The 15810-nt window shown below is 38.1% G+C and overlaps 1 protein-coding gene across 2 annotated transcripts in view; it reads left to right on the forward strand.

Moving 5' to 3' along the window:
- Positions 1 to 2982: 2982 nt before the first annotated feature.
- Tmx3 (thioredoxin related transmembrane protein 3) overlaps positions 2983 to 15810 on the forward strand; it is a 32268-nt gene continuing 19440 nt past the window's right edge. The window contains exons 1-6 of one of the 2 annotated variants that reach the window (XM_070028983.1): positions 2983 to 3170; positions 3807 to 3861; positions 5980 to 6019; positions 7980 to 8103; positions 14287 to 14332; positions 15584 to 15664. In XM_070028983.1, coding sequence (XP_069885084.1) covers positions 3116 to 3170; positions 3807 to 3861; positions 5980 to 6019; positions 7980 to 8103; positions 14287 to 14332; positions 15584 to 15664 — 401 coding nt within the window. In that variant the 5' untranslated portion in view covers positions 2983 to 3115. Of the gene's footprint in view, positions 3171 to 3806; positions 3862 to 5979; positions 6020 to 7979; positions 8104 to 14286; positions 14333 to 15583; positions 15665 to 15810 lie in introns of those variants that run through there. The other variant, XM_070028982.1, reaches the window with a different exon arrangement.

The following is a 15810-nucleotide window of genomic DNA, read 5'->3' on the forward strand; positions in this document are numbered from 1 at the left end:
GTTTGTTTGTTTGTGAAAATACCATACAGAGGGGTTAACATAGGCAAGGTAATGAGTATATTTCTTATCAAGCATTGTTGCCTCCTTCTGTTTCCCCTTCCGGTCTCCCCCTACCCTCCAGCCAAAGTTGTAAAGTTCGTTTTTCGACATAAGGACTTGTACATCTCATTGTTGCAATGGGTCCATCTGTATCCCTATTTAAACGATTTGTTTTTGCCTTTCCCCTCCACAAATTATACCAACATCAAATACAGTGAAAGCAGGGGTTATACCGTAGGGGAGGGGCATACAAAGCAACAAAGAAATTATCTTATAATTATGTTAGAAACAATTGCATGAAAGCAAAAACATTTGAAAAAACATTTGAAAAAAAAATTTGAAAAAACATTTGAAAAAAAAATTTGGGGTTTATTTCACCTAACATCAACTTATCTGACCTTTTCTGTTTGTCTGAGACATATACTAGTTATTGCAAATAAGGGAAACCATGGGGCCTATGTTTCTTTGGACCTGGCTTACTTAATATAATTTTTACACTGCTTTTTTAACATTGTCTTCACAATAGTCCTCTTATTTTTTTAAGTCTATATTTTATTTAAAAAATATCTGAATCTGCAGAGTGCCTGCACAGAAGGGAAATCTAGAGCCTGCTTTCAATCCTATTGTAATTCACCATGTTCTTGTCACTAGGAATAGCATTGATAAGGACATTTCTGTCCAGCAGAATTTTGAACTTAAACAGAACAGGCCAACATCATATCCCTCTGTTGTGCCCCTAGCATACCCTTTCAAGAGCTGGTTTAACCAAAATCTCTGGTACCTTACTTCTAGTAAAAACCTTCTCTAAATTAGATACAGTGACTAGATGCAAAAGTGTTACCAGTTTACAGCAATAAATCCTATAGGAATGTCTTCATTTTCTGCATAATCAGAAAGCAACAGAAAGGGATTGCCCGGCGCTGGTGGCTCATAACTGTAAATCCTTGCTTCCTGAGGAAGAGACTGTGATCTCAGGTGCAGAGTTCAAAGCCAGCCAGGGCAGGACAGTTGTAAAGACTCTCCTCCAATTAACCATCAAAACAAGCCAAGTGAAGGTGAGGCTCAAGAGGTCCAGTGCTAGCCTTGAGGGGAACAAAAAGCTCAAATCAGTGCCCACGCCTTGAATGCAAGCCTGGGACTGGGCACACAGTGTGTGTGTACACACACAGTGTACCTATATTTATATATACTTATTTATATAGTTATATATATAGTTACATAGTTATAGTTAGTTATATATAGTTATAGATACATATAGCTATAATTATATATAGTATATAATTATGTATACTATATATACTATATATATAGTATATGTATAGTTATATATAGTTATATATAGTTAGTTATATAGTTATAATTATATATAGTTATAGTTATAGTTACATAGTTATATATATAGTTGTAGTTACATATAGTTATAATTATGTTTAGTATATAATTATATATAGTTACATAGTTATAATTATATATAGTTATATAGTTACATATAGTTGATAGTTATATATAGTTATAGTTATAGTTACATATAGTTATAATTATATATAGTGTATATATATAATTATAGTTATATATAGTTACATATAGTTATAGTTATATATTGTTATATATAGTTATAGTTACATAGTTATAGTTACAGTTATATATAGTATATATGCAATTATATATAGTTATATATAGTTACATATGGTTATAATTATATATAGTTATATATAGTGCTGGTTACATATAGTTATAATTATATATAGTAGGGCTGGGAAGGTGGCTCAGTGGCAGAGCGTCTGCCTTGCATGCCTGAGGCCCTGGGTTTGATTCCTCAGCACCACATAAGCAAAAAGAAAAAAGGCGGAAGTGGTGCTGTGGCTCAAGTGGTAGAGTGCTAGCCTTGAGCTGAAGAGCTGAGGGGCAGCACCCAGGCCCAAAGTTCAGGCCCCACGACTGGACCCCCCCCAAAAAAAATTACATATAGTATATATAATTACATATAGTTATATATAGTTAGTTACATATAGTTATATATAGTTATAGTTATATATAGTTACATATAGTTATAATTATATATAGTTATATATAGTTCTGGTTACATATGGTTATAATTATATATAGCATATATATAATTATATATAGTTGTAGTTACATATAGTTATAATTATATATAGTTATATATAGTTACATACAGTTATAATTATATATAATTATATATAGTATAGTTACATAGTTATAATTATATATAGTATATATATAATTAATTATACATAGTTGTAGTTACATATAATTATGATTATATATAGTTATATATAGTTCTGGTTACATACAGTTATAATTATAGTTATATATAGTTATAGTTACATATAGTTATAATTATATATAGTATATAATTATATAGTTATATATAGATACTTACATATAGTTCTGGTTACATATAGTTATATACAGTTATAGTTACATAGTTATGTAGTTATACAGTTTTATATGCATATACACAGTTAAGCCCCATCGCCTTTGCTGGGGTTGTAGAGCGTCCGGTGCACGGGTCCGAAGCTGACCGCGGCAGAGCTTTGCACTCCGGTCGGGGCTGCAGAAGCGGCTCGGGCTGGGCACCGGGGCACAGGGGCTGGGCACCGGGGCTGGGCACCCGGGCCCGCGCGCGAGCTCCCACGATTCCCACCCGTCACTACGCGGCCCCGGAGCCGGAGCAGCACACGCGGGAGGACGCCGGATCCGCCCCGGCCCGGCGAGTCGCCCGCCCCCTTCCACGCCCCCTCCCCTGCCGCGGGACACAACCCCACGCCCCGCTTCCCCGCGCCGCCCCCCCCCCCACTGCCTGAGGCGCACACGCGACCGCGCCTGCGCCCCGCGCATGCGCTCTGCTCCCCTGCGCGGACGCCGCGCCCCCGCGCATGCTCAGAGGCAGAGCCGGCCGGGCCCGCGAGGGTAGCGGAGGCCGCCAGCCCCGCCCCCGCTCCGCGCGGAGCTTCCCCGGCGCCGGCCCGGCCCCGCTTCCCTTTCCGGACCGGCAGGCGGGGTCGCGGGCGCTTCCTTCTCACCTCCACCGGGTCGGCGGCGGCAGCTGTCCATGGCGAGCGCGCCGGGCCGCAAGGGCCGGGCCGGCCTCCGGCTCTGCGCCACAGGTAACCCGGCGGCGAGGCGGCGCGCGCGCGTGGGGGCGCGGCCGGGGTCGGGGTCGAGCCGGGGTCGCGGCGGGAGCCGGGGTCGCGGTGGGGCCCCTCGGGGCTCCTCCTGCCCGGCGCCGGAAGTTCCCGCCGCGCTGGCTCCCTGGGTGGGGGCAGGCCGACCCCCGACCTCTCCCCTTTCACCCCCCGAGTGGAGGGCCTGCGAGCAGTCGGGTGCGGAGGCCCACGCTTGCTCCTGGGGCCGAGGGCCGGGATGGTGCGGGGACCCGCGGTGGCCGGCCTGGGTCTGCGGGGGAGGGGGCTCATCCGGGTCACCGCGCGGGTCAGGAGCGTGAGAGGTGCGCTCCGATCCGGGGCTCCCCGTGGCTAGCTTTCGGGGACACCCGCTGCCCCCCCGAGGACCCTGTGACCCTGTGCCGCTGGCTGGGAACGTCCCCCGCACCTCCCCGCCAGCGACGGCTGCACACGCCTCGGCCTCACGCACCACGTCCCAGATCCGTGGTGAACGTTTGGTAGATGACCAAGAAAACAGAAATCAAAACGCCTTAACCGTGACTAAGCGTGCATCAAAAGCCAGGTGATAAATCACCTCTGTGGGGTCTTTACATTTTCTCTTCTTTTTTTCCCCCCTAGTGATATTATTTAATGTGGCTTTCTGTAAAGGCTTTGTGGAAGACTTAGATGAATCGTGAGTATATCCATTTAAATATCATTTTGACTTCGTTCCATGTAGATGTTACCTACACGTTGGCATCTAATGTTAAATAATAGGGAGAGCTCAGCGACAGATTGCTCAAATGTCCAATGTTTACATACTGCTAGCTTGATTCCAGGAGTAATTCTGCCTGCTGTGTATGTCCAAAGGAGAGAGTGCCCCCAAGGAGCTTGGTTAAGGGTTTAAACACTAGCATTCTGTTTTGTTACTTACCTAGTTGTTGCGGTTTTATCATATGGAGTGGGCCTGGAATTCATACCTTAGTATCACTGCGTTCATCTCACAGGTTTGGCTTATAGTAGGTAAAAGGTTTTAGCTTCATCCTACAGGCCTTTGTGTAGTCTTTCAGGTATGACTGTAGGCAATAATGCCGCTTTTCCCAGCAGGTCACATGAGGGAAGCTGACTTCTCTACCCCAGAGTGGGTGTACAACCAGTGCTTTGCAGTCTCTGGAATTTTGCCTACTAGCCAAGGATTCATGCTTCCCAGGCCAACCAAGTTCATATAGGTATTGGCACTCTCGACCAGTTGCTTCTGGCTGGAGGCCTGATTATTGGGGTGCCTTATCTTTGCCAGGACTGCCTTGTGGAAGGCTGTAAGCATAAAGAGACAGCAGCTTGCCTTTATTCAGAGCTGCTCAGCCCCAGCAGGCATATCCAACTGGCTTACCTGGTGCTCTTTCATGGGAGAAAATGGATCACAGCTGGCACGTTTTTTGTAGACTCTTGGTTGCACTGTGACCATTGAATGAAGATTTGTTTCCTCCAATTTAGCTTATTGTCCACCTTGAAGACACCTGATTGGGTGGCAGAATCTGTGTGGTAACAGTACAGTACAGTTCTGGAAAAGCCCTGAGGAAGGTCCCAGGGGCCCCAAACATGTTCACCTGTTTTACAAAGTACCTGTGGTCTGATTAAAGAAATTTTCTGATTGTGAAGAAAACTGGAGTCAACAAGTGGTAACCTTGTTGAGCTCAGTGGTGGAAGGGTCTATCCCTTTTTGAATGTGTGGTATCAGTAGTGAATGCCTGAGGAGCTGTGCTTTTAAGAATCATTTGGTTAGGCATGTGGATGCTCACTGCCAATGGCATACCATGCTTATCATGTAAATATAGAAACTGAGTAGCAGCAGAATTAGCAGTTGAACTAGCGTCTCCAGGATTCATAAGTTGCATGGAATTTACGACATGACCCTAGACTGAGCAGGGCATCAAAACAGAGAGAAATAGATGTCCTTCTGATCATACCCTGGCTTAATGCACAGCTCAGGGTCAGATTCCTCAAGCCAGAAAGCCAGGGTATTCTTCACCACATACAACCTTTGGCCCTTGGTGCCATTCATTATGTTCCCAGGGAGCCTAACTTCCTAACTTGGCTGTCCCTATGCTGTCTGATGATTTGAACCACATTGCTCTAGGCTCCGCAGCTCCGTGTTTGCTTTTAAGGACACAATTTTAAATGCTGATTACAGTTTTGACTTGGTTTACACATACTGGGCCCAATCATGGGCATACAGCGTATGCACATAGCCTCCTAATCCACAGGGCCAAGTGTTTTAATGGACAGGTAAATGGATAGGGTGGTGAAGGCCTGAGGTAGATAGAGTCATCTCACAGTGTCCCAGGGGATCGCTTCCAGGACTTAAAGTTGACAAAATCTGGATGCTAAGTCACCTGAGGTAAATGATGTGATCACACATACTACATCTCTGCACTTAAGTCCTATTTAAGTCATGTTACAGTCCATGCCTGTTACCCTGTAAATGTTGTGTAAATAGTTGTCATGATTTATCGCTTAGGGAATAGTGACAAAAAAAGAACATCTAAACCTGTTTAGAGCACAGGCAATTCTTGCCTCCCAGAGTATTTTCAAGTCTTTGTTGAAGTAGGACAAAATTTAGAGGTGATAGAGTAAACCATTGTTGAAAGAATTTGTTCCATTTCCTGTAGTCATCAACTTATTCTTGCCTGTACTAGAAATTTGTAACTGTGTGGTGTTCACATCTGTAATGTGTTGTGTGCTATATAAGTGGAGATGTTTGTGGTGAGTGCCAGTGTCAAATTACAGATTTGTCTTTTTTTGTTGCCTTTAGGTTTAAAGAAAATCGAAAAGATGATATTTGGCTTGTAGATGTAAGTATATAAATTTAATTACCCTCCTCTACTATGTTATGTAGCATTTTCTAAAAGAAGAGAACATGCATTTGGATCTACTGTTTGCTTTCTCAGGTTTTACTTTAAGGGTTTTGTATTTTGAAATTTGTATTAGCGTTATTAGTTATTTGTTAATTGATTAGTATATTATTACTTTATCAGTTAGCATAGTTTATTATTTATTAGTTGTTTTGTTAGTTTGTTATTAGGTAGTAGGGATTTCACTGTGACATCTCTGTACATTCACCATTTTCCCTCTGTCACTTTCATTGCCTCCCTCAAAAAAAACAAAAATCCTCAGCAGGCTTCTTTGTTCCATCTTCATAGTTGCAGATAGCTTTTACGATTTATTCTCTAGGTTTTAAGTTGAATTTATTCATTTCATAGTAAGAATTAGTCTCCACATTTAAAGTTCCTGGCAAAGGAACTTACCTATTTTTGATGAAATTCAGAGGTATGTGGGACATTGAGGACAGAAGTTGGAACCCACTCCTTTAGTGAAGTACATCTGAACTACAGTACGCTCTTCCTATGAAATCTACTGTTTCTCCATGTTTTCCAAGAGATTGAGTATGTTCATATCTCTTAGTAGTCACAGCATACATTCATCTTGATAATGAGAAAAATTCAATTTTCATTTTCATTTCCTCACTTTCAAGTTTGGAAGATACTTATACTTCATAGTTTTTGGAGCTTGTTTTACATGCCTGAGCGCAACATAAAGTGGCCACAAATGAAAGGGACAGAATAGCAGATGTGACAATTACAAGGCCATTCAGTGGGGCACCAAACCTCCATCTCATTCTCTCTCTTAGGTGACTTCACATTTCCATAGTTGGAAGTTTAAGAATAATTTTCATTTCATGAGCAGTTGGTTATGTAGTATGACTAGGGAACCCAAGTATCACCTCACAGTTTCATAAGTCTGAATGAAGTATCTGCGATTGTGGTTTTATTTTAACTATTCTGTCTTATCTCTTAGCTAAAGCAGTCATCTTAATGATAGCCCACATTTCACTAGTAGAAGTAATGAAAGTCAGCAAAGGCAACTACTGTGCTTAAATTTCTGTAACGAAAAATAGCCCAGTGTTTGTCATTAATAGGGGATAGATGTGGTAATAGTATTCACATGGTTTTGTGGTGTTTCATTTTTTATAGAATGTGGACATATTCACGTGAAGCAAAATCATTTCTTATTTATTTATTTTTTGGGTCTGGTCGTGGGGCCTGAACTCTGGGCCTGGGCGCTGTCCCTCAGCTCTTCAGCTCAAGGCTAGCACTCTACCACTTGAGCCACAGCGCCACTTCCGGCTTTTTTTCTTTTTGCATATGTGGTGCTGAGGAATCGAACCCAGGGCCTCATGCATGTAAGGCAAGCGCTCTACCACTGAGCCACCTTCCCAGCCCCAGCAAAATAATTTCTATGTTAGCTTATGTATGTTTTAAAAATATCAGTAGTCATTTTAAATGAACTGAAATAGTATTTGTACTAGAAGTTAACCTATCTAGATTTATACATATTTTTAATTAATATTTTTATTATCTTTAAGTAGTTGTATAGACTATATAACTTAACATTTTTTTAGTATATGTGGTGTGTGTGTGTGTATGTATGTATGTATTTATATTTCATCATCACGTAACTACCAGTGAGGTTTAAACTCAGTGGGCACTGGGTACTGTCCCTTAGCTCTTTTGCTAGTTACTTGGAGATAAGAATCTCACAAACTTTTCTGCCCAGGCTGGCTTCCAGCTACAATCCTCAAATTTCAACTACCTGGTTAGCTAGGATTATAAGTGTGAGCCACACAAGCCTTCCATCAGACTGAAGTTATTGTCAAATACAAATTATTAACATATTAATAGTCAAAGACATTCTTTAAATATTTAGGCCTATATAGTAGCACTTTTTGAAGTTTCTTTCTTTTGATTTGGATAGTTCTATGCACCATGGTGTGGCCATTGTAAAAAATTGGAACCAATTTGGAATGAAGTTGGTCTTGAGATGAAAAGCATTGGCTCTCCAGTGAAAGTTGGAAAGATGGATGCCACTTCCTATTCTAGTAAGCCTTTTCTTAAAGTTTATTGTTTCACTGTTCTTAAATTGAAAATGTTTTAATTATAGGCAGTAGTGTTTAAATCTTGCAGATTGCTTTTTTGATCCTGTAAAATTATCTTGATAATCTCAAAGACATTATGAGCTAAGTGAATTGGTCATTACATATTTAATGTGGAGTGAGGCCCTAGGGGAGACCTGTAAACCATCATTTGTTACCAGTCAAGTCCATTTACAGGAGGCAACTACAGGTGTCAACATGTTACTTTGATGTTGTTATTGTATGAATAGCCTTGGTGGAGCACATGGGAATGTGTAGGTAAGTGTATTTAGCATAGATACACAGTAAAAATCAGAAGATATTCAGAGTTGAAAATGAGTTTATTGAGTCCATATCGAGAATAGAACAGAATGAAACATACACAGAGAAACTAGGAGATACGTCATGTTTGTTCTGCCTATTTTTGGAACCTGCCCAAAGTTTTGGAACCTGTTTGCTGTTGTCCTGGCGGTTTCTGTGCCTGTTAGCAAAATTGAACAATTGTGACAAAAATTAACTCCTAAAAATACTCTTGAAAGCCTGAAATAAATATTATCTGACTTATTCACTGACAACTGTCTTAAGAGATTTTGGAAAAAAGGAATTAAATCTAAAGAATTATAAGTTATCATAGAAATTTGGAAAGGTCATAGCTTCAGAAAGCAAGGCCTGCCTTTGTTTCCTGTGTTTGCTCTGTAACGCTGGGACTGTTTCTGAGGGCCTTAAACTTTGGTCTCCATATTGAAAAATACCTCATTGTAATGCTTTTCATTGCATATTTTGAAGTTGTAATGACGTAGCCCATAATATCCCTTGTATCTTTTAGCTAATAGAGAAAGTAGAAGGATGCAAGCTACATTTCTTTTTAGGTAGTCAACTGTCTTCTCTAGGTTACACCTTTAGCATGAGCTAGAATTAGGTTTTAATCTTGGCTGCTTTATAGTTTGGCAAAAATACTTACTCCCTCTGAAATTTAGTTTCCTTGCATTCAGGGAGTGTGATATTTTCAGGATTGTGAAGACTATAAATGTTCTATATTCAGAGCCTCTTGGCATAAAGCCTAGCACATATATGATACTAAAAGATACTCTTGATTGTTAAAGCCTCCCAGCTCAGGTAATGTATTTTGCATTTGATCAGTTATCCATGGGAAAGTAATACACAATTTTGAGACGGCAAATACTAGAGAAAAATGTTGATGGCACAGCTTATAGGATGCAAGAGGAGAACTGGTAGACCCAGAGGTCATTAAGGGAAACTTTAGAGTGGAAAATGGTAGGGATTGACCCAGTAGTGCAGAGGAGCATTAGAAGAAGCGACAGTGTACACATCTCAGTGAAGTACCACTCTTAGTGGAAAGGAATGCTAGTCGTATGTACATTTTCAATTATTTAATTGAATTGATATTGTTATTATTTAGAATCAGGTGCATGTTAGAGCTGGAATTAATGAGCAACGCAAATACGTCTGTGTGTGTGTGTGTGTGTAATTCGTTAGAGTTGGAGTGTGAACTGAGGGTCCTGGTGCTTGCAGAATGGATGTTTTTATTGCTAAGCACCATCTCCAGTCCTGCAAATGAATTTTTGAAACTTTGAAAGGTCAAGAAACATAACCAGTGTATTATTGTAGAAAGGGAGAGAATAATGAATGAGTTTATATTTCTTGAAATGAACATTTAATGATATTGAAGTTATTGATTTATTGTTCGGTAGTTACTCATGAAAGTAAGTTTTTATGTCTAGATACGTTGGTTAAACAAATACACTTTATATATCTATTTATTTGGCAGTACTGGAGATTGGAAATTAAGACCTCACACTTATTGGGCAGGTACTCTACTGCTTGATCCATGCCTCTAGCCCTTTTTGCCCTGACGTGTGTGTGTGTGTGTGTGTGTGTGTGTGTGTGTGTGTGTGTGTGTGTGTGTGTGTGTGTGTGTGTGTGTGTGTGTGTGTGTGTGTGTGTGTGTGTGCACGCCTGTGTGTGCCTGTGTGTGCACATGACAATATGGGGCTTTGAACTTGAGCCTTAGCTTTATTACTCAAGTCGGGCCATCCACCATTGACCCATACTTCCATTTCTGGATTTTTGGTGGTTAATTGGGGATGAGTCCTACAGACTTTTCTATGAGGACTGGCTTTGAACAGTGATTTTCAGATCTCAGCCTCCTTTAGGTAGGATTATAGGTTGAGCCACCTGAGTGCCCAGCTTGCTCTGGTTAGGTTTTGATAAGACTCTTGCTTAATTTGTTTTTTTTCAAGCCATCTCTCAATGTTGTGTGTCTTAACTATGGAATACTGAAAATTTCTTCTGTCCTCTTGACCCTTCTTTTTCTGCTTATAATCTGTTGATTGTCTATCTGCAATAGGTTTGCAGGTGCTTCTTGTCAGCTCTTGATCCAAAGGCCCAAGCCAACTTCCAAATCTTTTAGATTGGGTCGAGTGGGCATATTTTAAAATGCATTTTACATGATTTTGCTACATACTTAAGTTGGACAGTCAAAAAGTAAGATGCTATGATACACCATTTTTGTGGGTATATAGGTATAGGATTTTGGTTGGAACAAGATAGGATTATTCAGAGTGATAAAGTATAGAAAATGTCTCTTGACATTCTTTGATAGTAGATTATTTTTCCTTACGAAACTGCAGTAGTTGAAAGAAAAAGCCATCAATTTTCTTGCTGAAATCTACAGACTTGTATAGATAGATCTGATGGCTTGAACAATTACAAATTTGACCTATTATGATCTATTCTGCTCTATGTATTTGAAATTGTAGCAAAACTTAATGATACCCAGGTTTAATAATAGTATAAGATGTTAAATAGTGTTCAGTGTAAATTCAGATTAGACTCTCAATAGGTCTTTTCAAAAATGAGTACTAAAATTGTTTTACATTGAAAAGTTGAATGATGATATAAGCTCTCTCTTCAGCCTGTATGTGGTAACTTTTATGGTAAAACTATTTTACTTCTGTTGCATAAATTTACAGTTATATTTGGACAATTCATATTCTGACTTTTTACTTATAGGTTGCATTTATAAGCTCATTTTGGTCAATAATTGTGTTGCAGTTTTTCAACCTTGTGTTAATATTTGGGTGGCCAATTCTGGGATCATTTTGGGGGCCATGGTTTTAGTGTATAGTAGGATATTTTACTTCCATCTCTGTCCTCTATTCACCAGATTCAGATAGTACCTCCTTAGTTCCCCTGTTCTCACATTGTATCCCAAACCATCTTGATTTAACTGACAATCACAACTGTGGCTTTTCTTATTAGATGTGTGGTGACAGTAAATACTTAGAAAATAGGAATTTGGGGCTAAATAGGTTTCAAAGCCTTTCTAGTTTATCAGTCAAATAATAGAAGAAAAAAAAAGGTGAAATTTGTATGTACTTCACACACTGAGTTAGACTATTGGGCCTAGGGTCAAAGATTGCCATGACTTATATTCTTAGTTGTCTTTATGGCAAGCTGTTATCATTTCAAGGAGAATGCAGGAATGAAGTAGAGAATGCTATGTTTATCTTTATTTTGTGCACATTAAAAATTACCAGTCTTCAGAGGAAGTCACGCATGATTCTGATTCTTAACCCAATGAAAAATAGCCTCAATTCTTTGTATAAATTATTATATAAAATGAAAAGTGAAAGTCATTTCGTATTACCTGAATTTGCACACATTTTTCCTGCTGCATCGAAATTGTTGTGAGGAGCAGTTTAAAGATATTAAACCTCATTATAAAATGCTCTACAAGTTAGTATTTAGGGTTATCTGTACATTGATGTGTCAGTAATTAATGTTAAGAGTGACTTACATCTAGTTTTTAAAGATCTAATTATTTTCTGTATATTTTCCTATTTAAAAAGTCTCACAATCCTGCAAGATGAGTTGTATTCTCACAAGGGAGAGCAGACTCAGAGTCATGAAACACATCAGGTTACATTGGTAGGTGTATATGTATGTGTGCATGTATAGAAAGGCATTGCCTAGTTGTTACCTGTCTGTAGACCCAACCTTCCTTTGCTTCTATCCTTTTTATTGTACCTTTCAACTTCTCTACAGAAAGCTTAAAGCTGATGAAGCTTTAGGACTCAATGACAAAAGATTCTATCAAAAGACAGGGGGATTGACTTAAGTGGTTAAGCCGTTAGTTCAATCCCCAGTACTATCCAGAAAATTAGGTAAGAAATGAAGGTTAGTGGTCCAGTAGACAAGGCATTTAGGTAGGTGGTATGTGGTATCCCCATCTTCTAGATGTAAAAATGCAGGGCATGCAAGTTAATTGATAGGATAGGGATCTGTGGGGAGCTAGTATTTTTCTGATGAAGCCTGTTTGGAGATTCATAGCATCACTCTCTGTAAGACCACCACTTTTTCCAATTGATTGCATACTTTCTTTATTTGATATTTGGCATTATAGAGTTTGCATTCAAGGCATTGTGCTTTGCTATAAAGAAGTACTTTTATCATTTGAGTGACACCCCAGTACTCTTTTTGCATAGGGGCCTCCATTTTTGCCATGGGCTTGTTTCAGACCTTGATCCTTTTACTTACAGCTAAAATTGTGGGCATGAATCATGCATGAATCACCACATCTGGTTTAATGGTTGAGATGGAGGTCTCCGTAATTTTTGTCCTAGGATAGCCTCAGACTACAGTCCTCCCAATCTTTGTCTCTCAAGCTTCTGGGATTATACCACACTTGGCCTTAAATTTTTAAAAATAAATTATGTGGTGATATTACTAGTGGAACATAACCCTCTTCCCTAATCAGTTATTCTTTATGTTTGTATTTTATATTTATGGTTTTGCTATTTTTAATGAGTTTTAGTAGAATATAATAAGAACTTGTGTTTGCTGGCCTCCAGCAGTTGGGAAGGGAGACGTTTAAAATAATTTACTCTGATTTCCCAAGTCATTTGGCTTTGGACAGTACAGTCCCAACAGCTGCACTCATACTCTGTTAGAATGTACAGAATTAAGTCATAAATGATAAATGACACAAGTAATAGAAGCAGTTGCATTGAATTCACATGAATATTCACAGGCAGGCCTGACTCAGTCGTGGTTACCCTTGCTCTTTGAAGTGACTTTTATAGATTGACCATTAAGGAGACCTTTCCAAACAAATTCTCCCACACATCTAAGGGAGGGTTGACAAACGAAGATGGAGAGCTTTGTGATATTATCTTGCCACAGATTTACTTTGTCATTCTTTTGACTTGGGGAGGAATAAGAAACAACATTTATGAAGATCACTAAAGTATTTCAGAGAACTGAGCCCAAGTCTGGAAGTATTTTCTCCATCAATGATGAACAAGTACCCTGGAAGTAAAATAGTTGTAAAGGGAAAAATGATGTGCATTAATATTAATTCTGCATACTTTGCATAATTTTATAAGTGTTTTTGTATAAGATCAAATAACTGAGACTCTACCTTTCTGTTCTTGACTAGTCTCTCAGGTAGTATGGTAATTAATTTGGTAAACAGTTGCTATACTCTTAAAAGTTTTGATTTTCTATTTATGTTTGCTCTTTTGTTTTCAAATGATCCTATTATAGCAAATATTTCTCATTGTAATGTTTTTCAGAATAATCCCGAAAATTATTAGGATTGTCCTAGGTTATTAGAAAAGCAGAAAATTAAAAATTGATTTTTTATCATATGTTGACAGCAGTATGAGATTTTTGCAGTTATAGTGTGTATTTTACAATTAAATATACTGGCATTCTTTGAAGACTCAGGGAACAATAAGGGAAGAGTAGAGGTTCTTTTAATTTTTTTATTAATTTTTGTAGAAGAATAATGAGATCTATAATAAATTCTTGTTCTAGAATCAAATGAGACACTTTTTGTACTGTATATGTTTTTTCTTTTACCAAAATATCTTTTATTCTGAGTTCTTGAAATTTAGTCTTTTGATATTTATTTTTTTTGTCATTATATTTTGTGTAATACCATAGATTAGATTAAGACATTATTTTATATGAAAAATTGTCATTTTTTTTCTTTTTTTAATGCTTCAAAACATATATACATGGGTTTGTGTACATAGACCTATATCCCTTAAGTAAAAGGCTCATTTGTTACCTAGTTTCTCATTTAAAACAAATTTAGAATTATTTATTCTTTTTCTTATCAAGGCATTGCTTCAGAGTTTGGAGTTCGAGGTTATCCAACAATTAAGCTGTAAGTTGAGTGTTGTATGTTTATATGTATATTTTTAATAGTTCACTCTGCTTACGTTTTATGTTTATTTCTAGTATTTCCATGGCGAATTGAAAGATCTGGGGTTAGTCATGTTTTCTTTTTAGGTAAAGTGTGTTCAAAGAGGACTTTGTATCTGCCTTTCTTCTGCTTGAGTAGTTTTGCTGCTTATGGCTAATGTGTTGTGCTGGCTGTGTGGGGTGACCATATGAATAGTCTCGTTTGGGAGAGAGGGCTCTGCTTTGTCATTGTTGATCACAATTTCTCACAGATCATGCATGTATATAATTGACATGGAAGCAAAAAGAAACTAATCATAATTGATGGATGCTAATTCTAAGTTTGGGTGTTGAGGTAGTGTTAATAAAGCATCTAGGTTAGAAGAAATAGTGTGGTGATTTTAAAGGACTTAGTTAATAATCATGACTTCTAGATGTTTCCAGGACTTCCATTACCCTTACAGGGGTAATGTGGAGAGCAAGTGAATTGGTTTGAAAGTTATTTTATGATAAAATAAGGAATTTTTTCAATATTTTAGAATCTCACACTTCAAAATTTGAGTATTTTAAGCTTCTTTCCTGTTGTGTGTGTTGAACGTCCTTCCTGCACTTTGAAAAAAACTTTATTATGTTTCTTTTACTTTGTTTTAAGCAAATCATTCTTTTTTTTTCTGTTTAACTGTAGTGTTGTGTTACGCTTCTTCATTTTTCCTTTTTGTACTTTCAGTTAATTAGATAAAGTCACTGGCAGGCTTTTTTGAAGAATTATTTAAATTTGTAGAAGAGTTTTATATTATGGACATTGGTTCATCTATTAAGTAACTATGATATTATATTGTTTAAAATCTGTTAGTTCTTTTTTTCCCCTTTAGATAGAGAAGAGAGTGAGAGTGTTTCAAGTTCTTGTTCGTGAGTGTGTTCATTACTCATTTTTCTGAAGGCTTGAATACAGTGTGCCTATCAAATACAGAGAAAAATGTTTTCATATAATTCTAGCAAAGTGCAAGCTTTTTCCTTCAGTTTTGAGTTGCTGGTGGTCTGAAGTCAATTACTCATTGTGTTTTACAGACTGTGCCACTTAGAAAACTCCTCTATACCTCCCCTTTTGCATACTATTAGTTTATGCTGCAACAGAGGATGATTCTTAAATGTTAAAAGAGTTAAGATAACAAGTACTTATCCTTTTTCCTTTTCCTTTTTCTTTCTTTTCTTTTTTCTTTTTTTTTCTTTTAAGATTAAAAGGAGACTTGGCATATAATTACAGAGGACCACGAACTAAAGATGATATTATTGAATTTGCTCATAGAGTGTCTGGGTAAGTTCTTATTATAAAAATAATTTAGCATACCATACTAATACTTGAAAATGCAATATATTATAATAAAACTGAACCTCACACTCATATTTTAGGGACTTACCTAAATTAAAATGAATTTATTCCATTTGTCTATGTACATGATA

The sequence above is a fragment of the Dipodomys merriami genome, unplaced genomic scaffold (assembly GCF_024711535.1).
Source record: "Dipodomys merriami isolate MVZ:Mamm:240054 unplaced genomic scaffold, mDipMer1.0.p SCAF_2, whole genome shotgun sequence".
NCBI classification, from domain to species: domain Eukaryota; kingdom Metazoa; phylum Chordata; class Mammalia; order Rodentia; family Heteromyidae; genus Dipodomys; species Dipodomys merriami.